The 18,271-nt window shown below is 46.4% G+C and overlaps 1 protein-coding gene across 3 annotated transcripts in view; it reads right to left on the bottom strand.

Moving 5' to 3' along the window:
• Positions 1-18,271, bottom strand: part of CCDC9B (coiled-coil domain containing 9B) — a 111,027-nt gene that overhangs the window by 21,580 nt on the left and 71,176 nt on the right. For all 3 annotated transcript variants that reach the window (XM_073348788.2, XM_073348789.2, XM_073348790.2), the window contains 4 exons: positions 17,241-17,425; positions 14,652-14,713; positions 13,988-14,041; positions 13,245-13,350 (listed from right to left, as the gene is read on the bottom strand). In XM_073348788.2, the coding sequence (XP_073204889.2) occupies positions 13,245-13,350; positions 13,988-14,041; positions 14,652-14,713; positions 17,241-17,425 (407 nt within the window). The remainder of the gene's footprint in view (positions 1-13,244; positions 13,351-13,987; positions 14,042-14,651; positions 14,714-17,240; positions 17,426-18,271) is intronic.

Genomic DNA, 18,271 nt, shown 5'->3' with positions numbered 1-18,271 from the left:
CTGCTTTGAGCAGGGGGTTGGACTAGATGACCTTCTGGGGTCCCTTCCAACCCTGATATTCTATGATTCTATGATGTAACTCTACTGGGGTCAATAAAGCCTCTAGCTGCTTGGTCTCTCTTGATAAATTTGGGCCAAACTATGAAAACCTAAAAGGCATTTTTTGAGGACAGGCAGAGTCCCAAATTTTCAAAAGTGTGTGTGCACAATTATAGTGACTGTGTGTGCAGTCATGATAATTGTGTGAACAAATAATGCTCAGGGACCCTGACCCTACAGTTAAACTAAAGCCACTTTACAGTATTCTGGCAGTGTGAAGCAGTGGCAAAGCCAGCATGGGATATTTGGGTGGGCCCTGACTTTGGATGGGCTGGCAATTATGGGGGAGGGGGGCAGCTGGAGGGCAGGAGGGATGTGGGCCCGCCTCCCCCACCCCCTGCAGTTGGCCTTGCAGGGGGCGATGGATGGACCCTCTGGTCAGAGGCTCCCCGAGGCCCCGCATGTGCACCCAGCTCTGGGAGGAGATGCTGCTCTCCTGGATCCCTTCCAGATCCCACCGCCCCACACCGGGCCTGGCTCCCCGGGGCAGTGGGTCTGTCTTTTTTGAAGATCTCCTCTACGACCGCCTGTTTGCTCGCCCTCCTCCCAGTTGCGGATTTGGTGGGAGTGTGGGGGCTTGCTCCACTTTGCCCACCTGCCTGGCGCCCTATCTTGGGAATGGGATCTGGACATAAGGGCTTGCACCACTCCGCCCGCCCGGTTCTCCAGCTGGGGCGTGGGGTCGGGGCAACCCCACTCCCCGGCGGCACTGGAACACGGTTAATAGTGGGGGTGCTGAAAGCCAGCCCTCTTTCCCCTTCCCCCTCAGAGCTGGGGCTGGGAGCAGGGCTGTGTCTCCAGGAGGGGGGACCTGGACAGGGGTAAAGGGGCCGATGCTGGGGCCACAGCTGGAGGCAGGTGCAAGGGCTGGGAGCAGAGCTCCGTGTAAAACCTGGGGGTGCTGCAGCACCCCCCACGCCCTTAGTTCCCATGCCTATGCCGCGCAGGTGGGTGGAGTGGGGCAAGTGCTGGGGCCAGAGAAGAGCCAGGGCTGGGGGGTGGGCTTGAATGCTAAGTGGGTGGGCCATGGCGTGAAGAGGCCTTAAAGTGGAAGTCAATTGTATTTATACCCACTTTGAGGCATTCTTACAGAACTAGAGTAGTATTAAGTGGCCTTAATGTAAATGAGGACCAGAACTAAGCAGTCTCACAAGTCTGAGCCTAAAATGGTAGTTAAATTTCTCTCTTAGGGAGACCACAGCAGTAAAAACAATGACAAATAAAATTTGTGTCAGTTATGTGAACCATGCCTGTCGCTGGATGTAAGCTTTCACTGACTACTTTTCTCTCATGTGTTTGCTATGCATGACACCTACTTGTCATAATATTAGTGAAATGGTGATAAAGTTACCCTGATACAACCATAAAGGGTGGTGTCTCAGCAGCGATTGAGTTACTGTCCCACTGTGGATTTCGCTGAGATTAAGGCCTTGTCTACAATGCCACTTTACAGCGCTGCAACTCTCTCCTTTAAATACTTGATTGTAAATTGAATCATCCAGTACAACACTGAGAGACCATCTGATCTAGTACTTAGCACGCAGGCCAGGGAATGCTAAGTACTGGATTCTTGTACTAGCTCTCCCACTGGCTTGCTGTGTGGCCACACATAAGTCCCTAAGGCCCACATTTTAAAAAACGACCTCTAATTTGGAAGCAGCTGTGTAGGTAGCTGTTATCCCCATTTTATATATGGGGAAATTGAGGCAGTGAGGTTAAAGACCAAATTTTCAAGTGTGACCTCTAGTTTTTGGTGGCCATCTTTGGACACCTGTGATCTGATTGTCAGAGGTGAACCCACAGTGTCCTCAGCATCTCTGAAAATCTGGCTTTAAGTTCTAAAGATGGCCACCAAAAACTGTAGGTAATCCTTGGAAACTTTGGTCTGTAACCTCTCTGCCTCAGTTTCCTGATCTATCAAACAGGGATAACAGCTCCTTACTTAGCTGCCTCAAAGGGGTATTTGTGCAGATTTGGCCCTGTTTGTAAGCACTCTGTGCGTTTAAAGCATGATGTAGACATTCTATTTTTTCAGGCAAGCTGTAGCCCCCAACACTTCACAGAATAAGATAAGTTACAAGGGCTAATGCTGCTCTTAGTTGCACCCATGCAACCGTTGTGGCTTCATCAGGATGCTATGGGCATAATAGAGACTAGAGTTTGCCCCTGCTCGCTAGTGGTAAATACTGAAAAATAGCAGCAAAATAAATACATAAAATAAAAAAGAAAGAAAAACAGAGAGGACTAGTCAAAGGAAAAAAGGCATTTTTCAGCTGTGTTTTGGAATGAGATGAGACACTCAGGAACAGCTGGCTGGTCCTGAAGAAAGGCAATGCAGAGGAGAAGGCTCTTGCACCACCAGAGCCATGAGTGTTTGGAGAGACAGAGAACAGGTCACTATGAGGTAAACAGAGAGCTGCAGGAGCAGTGAAGAGGGGATTGGAACTAGACAAGGTCCATGAGGTAGGATGAAGGGCTAAAAACAAGGAGCACAATTCCGAACTGCTCTTGAAATGAACAGAGAGCCAGCAGAGCTAGCTGGGGTTGTGGGATTGTGATGATGTTTCAACAGACAAATCCTTTGATTCCACATCTTTAACGTTCCAGCTGGCAGGGCCAGACTGAGGTTACGAGGGGCCTAAGGCTAATGGGAGGGAAGGGCCTAAGTATGAATTACAGATTGCAAAAAAAATGATGAAATCATCAAACATTTCTCTACATACATATTTACATATTATTTATTTATGTAAAATTCACAAGTTTATTCTACTCTCACGACACTCAATTCTTCAAACAGATACTCTGGAGTCAGAGGTAGCCCGAGGGATGCTATGCTGTCCTTCTCTTAGGCCTCCTTTCTCCTAGGTAGTGGAGTGATCATCTGTATGAGGATGAACACTGCAACATTCTCCATCCTGCTCACCTCTTCCAACCTTGTGCTTCTACCCTCAGCTCTCCACATGGCACAGTGCAAAGCCAAGCCCTGCAGGTGTTTTCCCCAAGCTATGGACTCTACGCCACATACCCTATCTCACTCTGGCTGCAGTCTAGGAGGCAGCCAGCTTTTATTATGGAAAAGAAAACCACTCAGGTGTAAAATCCACTGAAGTAGAGGAAGTAGTAGTGGGAAAATTACATTGCATGGCATTGTATTTAGGCTGTCTTGCTCTGAAAGCTGCCTCCCAGTGTTGCACTGGCTGAGGATAATGAATGAGTGTTTTCACATTGAACCCAAATATTATTTGTGAGATGATACTCAGTTTGTGTACTTAATCTCCAGTGATTCACCACATCAGGCCATTCTGTCACCAAGCTCTTCCACAATTAGAATAATAGAATAGAATCATTGGACTGGAAGGGACCCTGAGAGGTCATCTAGTCCAGTCCCCTGCACTCATGGCAGGACTATTATCTTTTCTAGAACGTGTAATCAGCAGCTCTGACATGATGTTTTTTAAGCATGAGTTCTGTGTGCACCAGCCCCCTATGGTTTGCATTTGTTTGCTTTACGCTTTCTGTAAGAAAAAGGTAACAGCTAGAAGTGACGCAGACCTTTAGACCATTGTCCAGTCATCTTATTTAGCACTTCTATACTATGTTAGCTCTTCAAAATCACTGTGCAAACATTAAACAAACTTTATCTAAAACTTTTCGGCTTTTGAATGACTAGGAGTTGTCAAAACAGAGCTATTCCCTGTTGTGTTCTTGGTCCCCCTTCCCCCTCCGCCCCCCAAAACGTCATGAAAATCAGCATCTTAAAAGAATCATTAAGGATCTTTCAAAAGAACAGTCCAGCCAAGGCTGCTGTAGTGACACCTTTGTTACATCAGGTCTGGTGTTTGTTTAAAGCCTAGTGCAGAATGAAAGGAGAGCTTCCTGTTTTATTTGCATGTGCAAATCAAGTAGACCTTGCTTATTTTTTTTCCTTAAAGTGCTCAGAGTTTAGGGGAGGAAAGTGAATGAGATTCTGCTTATACCAGGTGTGAAAAAACAGAAGGAACCAAAATCTACTCTTGTGGAAAAATCTGTTCTCCCTGAAGTCAATAAGGCTAGGTTTCAGAGTAGCAGCTGTGTTAGTCTGTATCCGCAAAAAGAACAGGAGTACTTGTGGCACCTTAGAGACTTATGCTCTAATAAATTTGTTAGTCTCTAAGGTGCCACAAGTACTCCTGTTCTTTTTTCAATAAGGCTACACAGGTGTAACTGTCAGCAGGAATTGGCCTGTGTTCTCATTCCCTTCTCGAATCATATTCTATGCTTACCCAACGTTTTCCACTTGGGAAGGAAGTTAGTTTGAGTTGGGGCAGAAAAATGAGGACTAAATTCAGGTTTATTAAGCTTTAAGTTTTTTGAATGAAACTCAAAAGAAATCAAATGTGAGGTACTTTTATGACAGATTGAACTGCCAGAGAACCAGCAAATGGACGGAACTTGCCTTTCGCCTATTCAGTAAGTCTTTCTATCGTAGCCTGCTAAGAAGTGAATTTAAAATCCTTGAGGGAGAGGGGAGGGAGAAACCTACAACATTGTGTGTTGAGCTTCCTCCAGTGCTTTTGCAACCCCTTAGAAGTACAAATCTGTGTTGGCCTGTGGAACTAGGCTGAGCAAAAGGTAAGAACTTGGTTGCCTCTGCGTTCCAGTACAGAAAAATACATCAAAGGAAAAAATGGAATTTCTTTGATTTTTAGTACCATTCAATACAGTATTGAACACTGTGCATCATAAATCTGAAGCCTCTCGATGGAAGGTACTGTAAAAGTTAAAGTACTGGCATCCAGAATAGGATGTTTTGTTTTGTTTTTTGTTTTTCCTACAAATGTGTGGGAATTTGTTCTTTATACATGGGAGGGGCAATGGATAGAGTGTCTGTAGGTTCTGTGCAAGTTTCCCACCCTACCACTCTGGTACTGCCTCTTCCCCCCCATGTCCCCTTGCCCTGCCCTCCCACAGGCACTCACCAGTTGTCCAGAAATGAGACCCAGCACACATAGAAGATGAAAAGGATGGGCACTAGGGCCCAGGAGGTAGTGTCCTGGAGCTGCCTGTCAGCCTCAGCGAAGGAGAGGGACAGAGGGAGCCTCTTCCCGCCCTGACAGCTAAGCAAAGCTCTGGAGAAACAGGGGATGCAGGGAGCTGGGGCGGGGAGAGACAATGCCCGCTCAAACTACACCCACAGCTGGCATGGGTTCCCATGGTAACTGGATTTTTAGTGTCCGGTCACCAGTGTTAACCGGATACCTGCCAGTGTGTTCCTGCAGCGTGGGGAGATGCAGATGGGAGGGAGTGGAAGAAGCAGGCTGCCAGCTGAGCTCCTTCCAACTCACAGGGGGCTGCTTTGCCTTTCCTGCTGGCAGGAGCGCCCCAGCAGGACAGTGTGAGCAAGCTCGCTCCCTGCCACCGCCCCTCCCGTGCCCCCTGCCTGACTAGTAGGGCCTAAAAAATAGGAAGGCCTAAGGCTATAGCCTTATTAGGCTAATGGTTAATCCGGCCCTGCCAGCCGGAGCATAGGGAATTGGTATCTACACCACACGCTCCTGCTAGGTGTTACAGTGGTCCCGTTTTTTAGCTTAAAACAAACCTCATTTTCTCTCCCTTGTAGTCGATAAGCAAGATGAGGAGTCCAGATTTATTGGAGCATTAAGTGAAAATGAAGAGATGGCGGGGAGGGAGAAGAGCTGCAGTGGGACAATAAGGATGGGGGGAAAAAAAGGAAAAACAAACATAGTGATGTATTTGTGGGGATAATATCATGTAGGATCCAAATGCCTTAAATGGCCTGGAATGAGATCCTGATATACCTACAGGGGCCCTATGTTCCTCTCTGAGATGCACTAGAATGCCTGAGTCAGAGAAATGCACTGAGAAACGTACTTCCCCTCGGACTTGTTGTGAGAAAAGGAACGAGCTGTTAGAGGCTATGAAGCTTTCTGGGACAGGGACTGTCACTACGTTCTGTGTCTGGACGGCACCTACCACAATGGTGTCCTGCCCCATGACGAGGGGTCCTAGCTTCTCCGGTAACACAAAAAAGGAATAATAATGACAGGCCAAATATACTTTGTTGAAGCACATGCTTTGAACCCTTCATCAGAGGGTTCTCAAACCTGTGCTGCATAAGCTGATTAGCTGAGGGTTGGAGGCCCAAAAAGGAGGGTGGGTCAGATAAACGAAGAAGGGCTTATGGGGAATACTGTCTCCACAGGGAAGATCTTTTTGCTTTAAAACCTTCCCACAGAACAGGCTTGTTTTGACTCTGCCACTGATTGAGCTGAGTCTGTGTGAATGTGCAAGCTGGTTGAAGCCCCAAGCTCAGGAACGACAAACTGCCATTTCAATGCTCAGAGGGCCTGGGCTGCCGCGAAAGAAAGGCCCAGCAGGGTGCAGGTGTTACACACCCACCAGTGACGGCGTTGGGTATAGCAGGTTGCACCCCATAACGCTTTATGGGAATATGCTTATGAATATATATATGACATAACTGGAATATGTTTTAGGCTACAGATGCCATGTAACATATCTCTGTAAAGGTTATGATCTACTGAATCTATTCATCCTATTTGTATGCATGTATCATTTTTGTATTTGAAGTTATGAATATTGGCTGTGTACTGGTTTGATTTTAAGTAGCGTTAGTAAGGCATTTGGGCAGCTTCTTTAGAAAGGAATTTGCAAGTTAAGTGCCCAATCAAGGAACACTTAACAGAAAATGGATCTTGGAAGGCTCCAATCCACATATGAAGTCTACTTGAGAACGTTCAAGGTAGCATGTGAACCATGGCTGCTACCTGTAAATTCTGAGTCATGCATGGACATGTGACTTGCCCATGTGACTCCAAAACTCCATCTTGTAGCTGGAATTCTACCCAGGGGGAGGGAGGGGTGTCCACCCACAAGAGAAAGTCTATTTAAACCCCTGGGAGACCCCTCCATTTTGTCTTCAGCTGGCTCAAGAGAGAGCCTCTCCACCCCCAAAGGATACCTGAAAGAAACTGGAACAAAGGACAGTAACCACGAGGGTGTGAGTGATTGCTGGACCCAGACTAGAAGGAGCCTAGTCTGTAAAAGAAGCTTAATGGAACATCTCTGAGGGTGAGGTTTCATCTGTAATCACTTTCTTACTGTATTAGGCATAGACTTGCATGTTTTATTTAATTTTGTTTGGTAATTTACTTTGTTCTGTCTGTCATTACTTGGAACCACTTAAATCCTACTTTTTGTATTTAATAAAATCACTTTTTACTTATTAATTAACACAGAGTATGTATTAATACCAGGGGAAGGGGAACAGCTGTGCATATCTTTCTATCAGTGCTATAGAGGGCGAACAATTTATGAGTTTACCCTGCATAAGCTTTATACAGGGTAAAAAGGATTTATTTGGGGTTTGGACCCCATTGGGAGTTGTGTTCCTTTCTCTAACACTCAGATGCCCTTCTTAAGCTGCTTTCAATTAAGCTTGCAGTTTGTGGGATGTGGTTCAGGCCTGGGTCTGTGTTTGTGGCCGGCAAGCGTGTCTGGCACAACCAGGCAGGGCTCTGGAGTCCCAAGCTGGCAGGGAAAGCAGGGGCAGAAGTAGTCTTAGCACATCAGTTGGCAGCCCCAAGGGGGTTTCTGTGATCCAACCCATCATGGCAGGAATAATTATTTCCTTAAGAGCAAAACAGTGGTCGACTTCTTAAAAGCACAGCCAGACCATCATAGGAGATGTCCAAGCTTGTTTGGACCATTGTTCATAAGTGGGGCTCTTGTAAAAAGATAACCTTAACTTGTGCTACCAGTCTTTATAAGGTCCTTGTCACCTGGTACAACTTTACATAGTTAAGAATGGCACCACTCATCATGTCCCCAAAGCAGAGAGCATGTCCTCTGCAAAAACTGACCCACCTTCCTTGGGAGCATCAGAAGAGGCAAAAAACCAGCTCTGGTATGAGGAGATTCCTAGGCCTGCTGTTGGTGGCAAGCCAGAACAAAGATGTTCGGCAGCTCACTCTAGAACTGGCCAGTTTCAGGCTCAGCTGTATATGCACCAGGATAAGATTTCAGAGATAAGGGCCTGACACTGGGAACACCTTTGCTTCTGTGAACTTTAGCCTTGTGACAGATAGAAGGAATGCTGTAGCTGAGCACAGTCCTGATTGTATGGCAAGCAAAAGACACTCTCTCTAAACTAAATGGTCCAGGAACCAGTTAAAGCTTTATGGTTACTAACCAGCAGCTTGAATTTCAAACCCCATGCTTCAGGGCTAAAGCCAGTATCCTCCAACTATCAGAGGTCAAGAGGAGATCTACAGCGGGTGGGGGGGCAGATTATCCCATCTGTGCCTAGTGAAGTATGGCAATTGCTATGTTTCAGTCTGCACGGAGCATTGTGTAACATGTTGTTGTCAGTCTGCCCTATCTTGAAGGGAAACAAACAACTCTCCTTGTTAATTCCAATAAGCAGCTCAAGAACTTGGACTGCTTTTTAGTGCATAGCATTTTAATGATAATTACACACAAAACTAATTATACAGAGCCTAATTTTATAGCTAAAACATCTATAAGCCAAGAATACATCAACTACTTAGCTCACTGCCTAGGAACCAACCAGAATTAGGCTTTATTAAAGATGAAACATTTGGAGGGGATGAGGCCTAATGTGGTTAGGTTTTTCTAACATCGTCATTCTTCCTAAACCAGCTCCTTACATCCTACTGATTGGGAGTAGGGAGAGAGCACAGAGAGGGCATGGACCAGAATCAGAGCAGTCAACTCTTGGCAGATAGACAACTTGCTGATGAATTTACTTCATGGTTCCCAACATCTTGGCTGCATCTGCCTTTCCCAGAATGGCCCAGAGGCATGTCCTTGCCTTCTCTCCAGGGGAAAAGAGGTGCATAGCCAAAGATGTGAGAGCGAGCATTGATCAAAATAACCGACCCTTTCCTGTGTATGAAACTGTGTAGGAAGCCATTCTGCCCCTCTGTATCTCCAGGCCCATAGGAACAGCAGCAATACAGCTGTCAGTCACCACATAGCATTTTATTCATGAGGAATTAGACGGTTTCAAAAGCCAAAGTGCACCTGAAATTGAGCCCTCCCAGCCAAGCATCCAGAATCTGAGCTCCAGAGCAGTTATCAGGGGTCTTTTATGTGACTCTCTGAGGCACTTAACCCAAGCAGATGTGATTCCTAAGCAAGAACCCCAAGCCCACTCCCCTCCCAGCACCTCTTAGTGGACATCATTTGAGAGAATAGGGTGGGTGGCCCAGGCTGAAGGAGAATTCACAGCTACTTCAGGCTCGGCAACCTTAACCTACCCACCTCCAACCCCGTCCTCTCCAAAAGTCATGAAAACTAGCAGACTCCAAAGGGAAGGACGAATACAAGAAGACAGAAGAAAGAAAATCATCTTTATAATGGTTCAGCTCGCATTCCCAGGGCAGCCCGGCCATGGAAAACACAATTTGTTTGTTCTGTTCGGTTTCCTAGAGTAGCTGCTCTTGGGGGATTTATGTGCATGTCCCTTAGCAAGACACAGCCTGTTCTTGGAACAAGTTGTCCAGCAAACTCTCCAGAGGTGGGCACTGTTAGTGTGTTTATTTTCAAGGAATAGATCACGGTCCATTATAAAATGAGTCTTGGACTCTGAGTTCCTCAGCTTGGTGTGCAGAGATACTAACTCAACTGCTGGAGGAACCAGTGATGGTGATTCTGGAGGTGTAGTCTTTCCTCTGATTCAGGGCTGAACCAACAACCCAGTTAGGGTGACCACCTTTTCAAAATGCAAAAGCAGGACACATACAGGAGCCCTGTCCCCTCCATGGCCCTGCCCCTGCCACTCCTCTCCTCGTCCCCTGAGGCCCCCACCCCTTGGCCAGACTGGAAGCCGGAGCCAGAGCCGGGCTGTGGTAAAAGCCACCCAGGGAGCCCAGGCTGCTGTGAGGAGCACCAGCCCCTCCACCTGCCCTGGGCAGGGAGTCAGGGGGCCTGAAAGCCCCCCAGGGCATGCTGCCCAGGACAGGTGGAGAGTCCAGGGCTCCCCACAGCAGCCTAGGCTCCCTGGGCACCTCTTACCATGACCCAGCTCCAGCTTCCGACCTGGCCAGGGGGCATGGTTGGGGGGGGGGGAAGGAGGAGCAGGGGCGGGGCTTCATGGTGAGGGGGGAAAATGCCCACCTCACCCCCCCACAAACACTGGGAAGAGGCTGGTGCCGTCCCTGAGCCTCAGGCAGGTGCGGAGTGCACCACAGGGAATCCAGGACACATGCTGTCCCGAAGTCATACAACCCGGGACCGGGACTTTGAACTCTGCATTTCTAGACTGTCCCACCCATCAGGATGGGTGGTCACCCTAATCCCAGTAGGGTGTTGGGGACACTGTGTTGTGAAAGTGCTGTCTTTCAGAAGAGATGGAAAACTAAGGTCCTGATCACCTGTGGTTGTAAGTCCATAGTACTTTCATTCTCACAACAGCAGGGGCGCTAGCCCCAGTGCCCTTGTCAGTTGGGTAACTACATTTGACCTCTCTAAATTTCCCCAGTAGTTTCAGATGGATACCGTATTTGCCTTTGCTTCCTGTTATAGTGTTGGGTAGTCCACCCCAGAGGTGGCTGCAGTTCATTGGTTGAAGTAATTGCTGTGCGTATATTACAGATGGTCCTAAATCACAAACTTCAAGTTTGGAGTTGTTCAGATCTGGGAATCTGGTTTGCACCTGTGGGGGCTAGAGTATTAGGAACTGGGGTGACATTTTGTAGTTACTTTACCTTTTGAGGTCAAGAACTGTCTGTGTGGCAGAGTTACGTGGCATCTTTTCTTTTGGAAACAGCTACTACTGTGGCTGACTGGAGATGGAACCTCAGAATGAAGTGGGGCTTAATGTAGCTTATAAACAAAGACTGTGATAACTTGATTATTTTTTGCTGTTGATGTTATTCTTACCCAATTAATGTTTTGTAATTAACTTAAGATTGGATTTGAGGAGACATAATAGGTCCCATCTCTCTGTTCTAAATGTATTCCAACGCAAAATGTAATTAACTTAGAGTTAAGGTTGCTCAAATGTCTTTCCTCACAATGCAGAGACTAAAAAGCAAGGAAATTGTAAGTTAAAACAGCCATATACAAGACAGTGCCAGTCCCACTACCATCATGACATGTCACCATACTTCACATGATCACCCTTTCTAACGAATTCAATTTCAATTCAAGAGTGCTATCATCTTCAGTGCACATATCAAGAAATTAATACTACACAGCAAAGTACCAGCTTACCAGTGTTCTGTAACATATTATAGCTGTACATAGGAAACATATCTGTTTATACATCAGTGTAGCTGTGTTTGTTTCATAACTGACCTGATTATTTTAAAAACACACTGTAAACATATAGTAGAATTTTGTTTGTGGTCTTGATGTGTTAAGTTTTGGGTATATAATCCACTTAGACTTCTCTTGTTGGCTGGTACACAGTATGATTGTAGTTTGAAGATTAGAATTGTTATTAAGCCATTAGGTAGTGTAGCACTGGAAGGCTGGAGTTTGCCCTGAAGTGTGCCAAATTTGGAAGCTAAACTGAATCATTAAAGTATAAAACAGAAGTGGCTAGCTGGATTCTCCTCTCCCTTACACCAGTCTAATCAACAGATGTTTCACTGAAGTCAGTGGAATTAGACCAGAGTAAAACTGTTGTCATAGGAAAATAAGGCCTAGGAATTTTAGTTCTGCTTATCTCAATGCGATCTTAGCTCTGCGGTTACTAGCAATGCCTTCTTAATGGGTATCATTTTGTGCTGTACCTCTAAGAAGCTCAGGACAAAACTTGCAACCCAGTAGAAGTAGGGGCTAAGATAGCTGTAAGCACCTTCATGCCCTTTTTGATTCTGAGGATTTCTGGGGCGTTGGGAAGTGCCCTGTGAGGTGTTTGTGGGTAGCAGCACTACCTGAAATCTTTACAGTGCTACGTAGTATGGCCCTGCCTCTTCCCAGCATGCCCTTCACACAGCTGGGCTCCCTGACCTTAGAACACCCTGGCTGGTTTTACTGACAGAGGTTGTTTCAAACACCAGTCTGTCAAAGCACGCTATGGAACCTGTAGTGCACCGTAGCAGGGCCCCAGGACAACTTAGTATGAGGCATGCTAGTGCACTGTAGATTTACACTCTGCTGGCTGTGCACTAAGTCTCCTTGTAGACAAGCCCACTGTGCCTGTGCTGGAGAATTCTGTCCTGGCTCAATCAGGGCTTGTATGGTCCCTTTACACCAGTGGTTCTCAAAGCTGGTCCGCCGCTTGTTCAAGGAAAGCCCCTGGCAGGCTGGACTGGTTTCTTTATCTTCTGCATCCGCAGGTTCAGCCGATCATGGCTCCCACTGGCTGCGGTTTGCCACTCCAGGCCAATGGGGGCTGCGGGAAGGGCAGCCAGCATGTCCCTTGGCCTGCACTGCTTCCTGCAGCCCCCATTGGCCTAGAGCGGCGAACTGCAGCCAGTGGAAGCCGCGATCGGCCAAACCTGAAGATGCGGCAGGTAAACAAACTGGTCCGGCCTGCCAGGGGCTTTTCTTGAACAAGTGGCGGACCGGCTTTGAGAACCACTGCTTTACACCACTCCAGTCACATACAGGGGGTGAGGCTGAGCTGAGGGGAGAGTCCCTCTCAATATTTTTACGTATGATATGTATATATATATACACGTTCATAAAAGTTGCTGAGTGCTAGAGGGAAGGTCTCTTGAAGGAGTCAGTCATTCTAATTACTAGCTACCCTTGGGAACAATCTCAGGAGGCCTGCTCCCTGGGCCAGCAAAGCCTGAAAACAGGAGAAGACATGCTCAGCAGGCTGGGGGTTGGGAGTGGGCAAGTATCGCCCAGTCTGTCAGGATTCGTTTGTCTGATCCATCAGTTATTTGTGCCCCATCAATGAAAATTGTGCAGTTGGCGTGTGAGTGGTTCACAATCCTTCCATAGGATTGTCTCTGACTGGATGTCCCACCAGGCTCTGTCACAAAAATGGGGATGCAATTCTAATGATGTAATCCCTGGCCTGAAGCACTCCCCATGGATCATAGCAGCTCAGTCGTTCCAAATGAAGCAAGGAACTGCACAGCAAGACCTCTAGCAGTGGTTACAAAATGGTTTCCATAATGTCCTGCTTACTGTCCTCCTACCTTCTGGCTCTGCCAGTCAGTCTATCCTTTCCTCTGGCTTTACTGCTCACAACTGGTACTGTTTTGGAAGCAGGCTCACTTGTGTTCGTAGTGCTTTGTCCTCCACCTGAAAGACAGGATGTACAAAGAGCTTGGGGCTAGTATATCCAGCAGTTGGCTAGCGCTGGAAACTGGTGCTGTCATAGCACCTGTCTTCCTACAGCTCTGCCACCTGGCATTGAGCTAAGAGACAGCAGAAAGTCATAGCAATAAGGTCTGTCTGGTGGTTTTATGCTCTGTACTCATGCAGGTGGGGGCCAGACTCATTTTATCGCTAGAGTTTGTGAATGTATTTCCTACAGAAGGGGGCTGTGTGGGAGGGGAGGAAAATATAAAGCTGCAAAGCCAAAATTCCCCCTGACCACAACCCCCCATTATCTCTGTTTCAGTTCAGTGTCATTTAGCTACCACACTGCCCCCCAGGATCCTTCTGCAGGTGTCAGTCCCATTCTTGAGCGGGGTAGGGAACATGGCTAAAGGAGGCAGCCACTAGGAAAATGCAACCTGAAGCATGCATGGACCTTATATTCCCAGGTCTCCTTATATCCAACGTGTCCACTATTGAGACGGTACTCCAGCCCCAACTCCCACCTGCATAGAACTCCCTCACTGGTCAGTGTATGTGAGACCCCGGACCGCAGCATGGTGTAATGAGAGCGAGTGCCCAGTAGTTCAATTTAAGGCCATTCACAGGCACTACTCACCTCTCCCTTCAAAAGGAAAGGACCTGTGCTGGAATTTCCTGGTGTTTCTTCCCCCTGAATGGGCACAGCACACACAAAAAAGCAGTAGGGTTATATAGTGAAAGCACAATGGAGAGCATGTTGTTCATGTGATATGTTCTAGCAGCAAAGCCTCACTCCCTCGGTACATCTCCTGAGAATGGGAACTGTGGTGGATTTATCCTAATTAAGAACCTGGCATGTGCCCCTGGGAGCACAGATGATGAGCTGCAGGAGAGCTTTGCAATCTGACTCCTTGTGAAACCAGCGCTTGGGAAAGGAGCCAGTTCTAAGCTTCTCTAAATACTATAACATCATAAATAGCAGAGAGTGCAAGGCCTAGATCCTCAAAGGCATTTCGGTGCTCAACTCCCATTGAGGATCTGGGCCCAAGTTATTGAATTAGTCACGGCTGCACTCTGGGGAATGGAGAGTAGTGACAGTACACACACAATTCAGATCCACTGAGCACTCTGCAAAACAGAGAGTGCTGAGACTTATATGCTGATTTTAGAGCCATTTCTGTTCAGGCCTGATGGAAAGCAAAGTATCCCGCGACTGGATCTTTCACACCTGACGTGGACCAGTGAGCCACATGTTCATGGCTAACAAATGTCAAAATAGGACCGGTGTGTCCCTTCCTCACCTTTCTTACTGCTGAGATTATCCAAGACTGGCTCCCCATCCTTACTAAAGTCCTCCTCAAACCTGCAGGAAAAAACAGGGCATTGTCAGATACAAACCCACTCACTTCAATAAGCAGGAGGCAGGTCTACACTCAAAAGTGAAGTCAACCCAGCTGTGTTGCTCAGAGGTATGAAAAATCCACACCTGAGTGGCATAATTAAGATGACCTCTCCCCCTAATTCTTCTGTTGACCTAGCTTCCCTCTCTTGCGAAGGTGGATTAACTACGCTGACAGACCTTAAAGTCTATGAGCCTCTGAGAACCCTGCCCGTCACTGTAGTGAGTAGCTACACTGAAGTACTGAAATGCTCCTAGAGAAGCCATATCCACCAGTCACATATACTTTCACCACAAAGGAGACCTTCTAAAGGCACATTTTACTGCGCACGTTACTTACCCCAAAGGAGACCTTCTAAAGCTTTCATACCAGAACAGACCATCTTGTATTCTGTATATGCCACAGGGAAACTATTTTAGGACTCTTTTGGATTTTTTAATCAGGATTATTTTTTGTATCCACCTGTAAAGCCAGGTGCCCTTGTTACCATGAGTCCAATTATGCAAGGTGAAGGGGGGGAGCCACGCAAACTACTAAAAATGACCTAAAATTGTTTTTCTCTAGGAACACAGGATTTGTCGTACTAGAGAAGTGGCCCATCTAGTTCAATAGTCTGTCTCTGACAATAAACTTAAAAGATCACAATATCGTGGACTCCTCCTGGTGGTGCCTCCAGTTAGGAAGTTGGGAATTTCCCCTTTCCATTGGTATAAAGTACCCAATTCTATGCCCATATAACTGCGAAATACTGGACATTAAAGCTGTGATATCTTTATGTATAAAAAAACTATTATTGACCTGTCTGAATATTAATTGGGTGCCAAGCCAGGGTAATTTTTGGGGTGGAAGTTCCACATCTGGGGGGAGACAGAGGAAACAAATCTATGGCAGATTGAGGGGTTTGTTTTTAATTGTTTCATTTTAAAGACCTCCATCTTACCTAGGCAAGTATTGTACCATGACTCCAATAACATTACAGTTTCACAAGATAACTGAAATAACATAACGACTGAAATCTTAGAGGTAAAAAGAGCTCTCCAACTCATCCAGGGGTTAAAATGTAACAAATGTGCTACCCATCTCTTTGATCCTGGCAGGGAGACTTTTATTTTAAAAAAGTGGGAGCCTATTGGAAGCTGTTTGGTGATTTGGAACATTACAGCAAGTCCCAGGGAGATGGAACAGTGAGCAGAGTACAGGTGAAATTGTCATGGGTGCATGATAAATTAATTTATCATATGGTTTTCTACAGCGTATATAGGGCAACTGCTGAAATAGTGAATGGTAAAAATTTGTCAAAACTTCTCTGTGGGAGCTTTCTTGCCAAAAGCTTTCTGCTCTGTGCACACAGTTCCACGCCCAGAAGCTCTCCACCTACTACATATAATAAATAAAGTAATAAGCATTAACTTTATGCACTTTCATAGCACCTTCTGTTTGAGAATCTCTAAGTACTTTACCAATGTTAATAAATGGAGCCTCACCAACCAGCTGTGAGCTAGGTGAGTATTATCCCTGTTTTACAAATGGGTAAACTGAGGTACAGAAAGGTTAACAGCCATAGTTTCAGAGGTGCTATAAACCCACAACTCCCAATGCATCTCTAAAAAAGCAGGCTTTAAGTGACTTTCTCAAGATCACATGGGAAGTTTGTGGTAGAGCTGGGCACAGAACTGAGATCTTCCAGCTGACAGTTCTAGCACGTAACCAAAGGACCATCCCGCATACCTGTCTCGTAAAAGCGCTCTGTACAGTACACAATATGAGTCTGGTACCAGCAAACCCCTCTGTCTAGAACATATAATGGTACGAACATTCAATCCAGTGCATGTAACGAGCCCTATTCCAAAGCCCTTGGGCCAGTGTGTGCAATGTGTTCCACTCCTAAACGCCACCTGGCCAGTGCATTTCAGCTGGGTTGCTAAAGAGGCAGAATGTAAATGAAGGGAAGCTACCTCATTACTCTGCAATACCATGATGAGAGTCATTCCACAGTACTGTATACCGTGCTAGTCATTGAACTGACACAGGATGGCCCTGCCCATGACAGAGAGCACACTAGAATGTCTGAAGGAGGTTACTTTATAAGGTACGGGTGATGTAGCTGGGGCTGGCTTTTTATGGAAATGAAAAGGAGAAATCATGACGACTGGATGATAAGGTTTGAAATATCAAAGCGGATTTGCCCAACTGTCCCTTTTGGAACAGCCCCAGCTTCTTCCTACCTCCATCAGTCCCATATGCCTGAAGTTGTGGAGGACCAGTGGAATTAGCTGGGGGTCAACCCCTCTATAGAGGTAGTGAGAATGGGATGTGATTCAACCCCCTCTACAGCTCTCAGAGTCCCTGTAGAACCCATGCTGATCAGCCCCTGGGATTTAGTGTTTCACAGTTTACCAGCTCACAATGTCCCAACAGAATATAGAACTTATCATTCACCGTAATAGGGCCTGTAGCATGCTAGGCACCTCAGGGGTGTAGATGACCTACATGTGCTCTGACTTTTCTACATCCCAAGCCCGTCGCCATTCGCCCTTTGCGTTCTTGTGGCGCGCTAGCCTCTCAAGGTCGATCTGATCTCGTTCTTTTTTCCATCGCACGTATTCTGAGCGTTCCCGTCCAGTCATGGTGAAACCCATGTCTCCTGGACTCTTCTGGAGAGGTTTCCCTCCCTCCTAGTGGAAGCAAATGAGCAACTCATTAATACAACACCATCAACTAGAAACTATGTCCAATAAGGTTTCCGGACTAGGCTGGTGGGAATTCTATTAGAAACCTTGTAAATAGCTTGCTTTTAGAAACTGGTAACAGCTGCTCTGAAATGTGACTTTTCTGTCTAAATATTCCCTGTCTAGATATATGCCTTGAGTTGTAACCCTTTTGAAAACATGTTACTGTGCTTGTGTGTGCAAATGGCCAACGTTACCTGATTCCCATTTTCAATTTACCTGATTTCTGTATTCAGTCCTAGTAATTAGATGCATAAATTAGGCAGCAGTCATTCACGCACCGTGTCTCGGCAACTTCACACTTCGCTTAATAGGTTAAAAAAATCACATCCACATTGTTATTCCTGAAAAAGGCACTCATCCAAAGCAGCCCAGTGTTGTCTAGTGTATCTAGCTAGTCCTAGAAGTGCCTGGAACAGAGCTCTCCACTGTTTTTTCTGTAGAGAACAATTTCTGAGTAACTAAATTCTTATGTGAATTCAGAAGGCCAGGGAATAAGAATTCCAAAAGACCCTGGAACCCTTTACTGGTCCAAGGTAACAGGCACAATCTCTTCCCCCAACCCTTTCACCCTCCAACATTGGGGCGTAGGGCAGAGAGTCACTTTGCAACCATTGGTGAGTGCTCTGTAGCTCAAGATGCACTGGCTGATGCTGACTCCTGGTTCACAGTGCACTGTATAATGAGCATCACATGCATAAGTCAGAACAATATCCTTTGAGCAGGGGATTGTTTACTTTCACCGCTTGCGCCCTCTCTCTCTCTCATGTTGTAAGAGCTGAGAGCTGTTGC

The sequence above is a fragment of the Lepidochelys kempii genome, chromosome 6 (genome assembly GCF_965140285.1).
Source record: "Lepidochelys kempii isolate rLepKem1 chromosome 6, rLepKem1.hap1, whole genome shotgun sequence".
Taxonomy (NCBI): domain Eukaryota; kingdom Metazoa; phylum Chordata; order Testudines; family Cheloniidae; genus Lepidochelys; species Lepidochelys kempii.
This window is presented reverse-complemented; position numbering and strand designations above follow the sequence as displayed.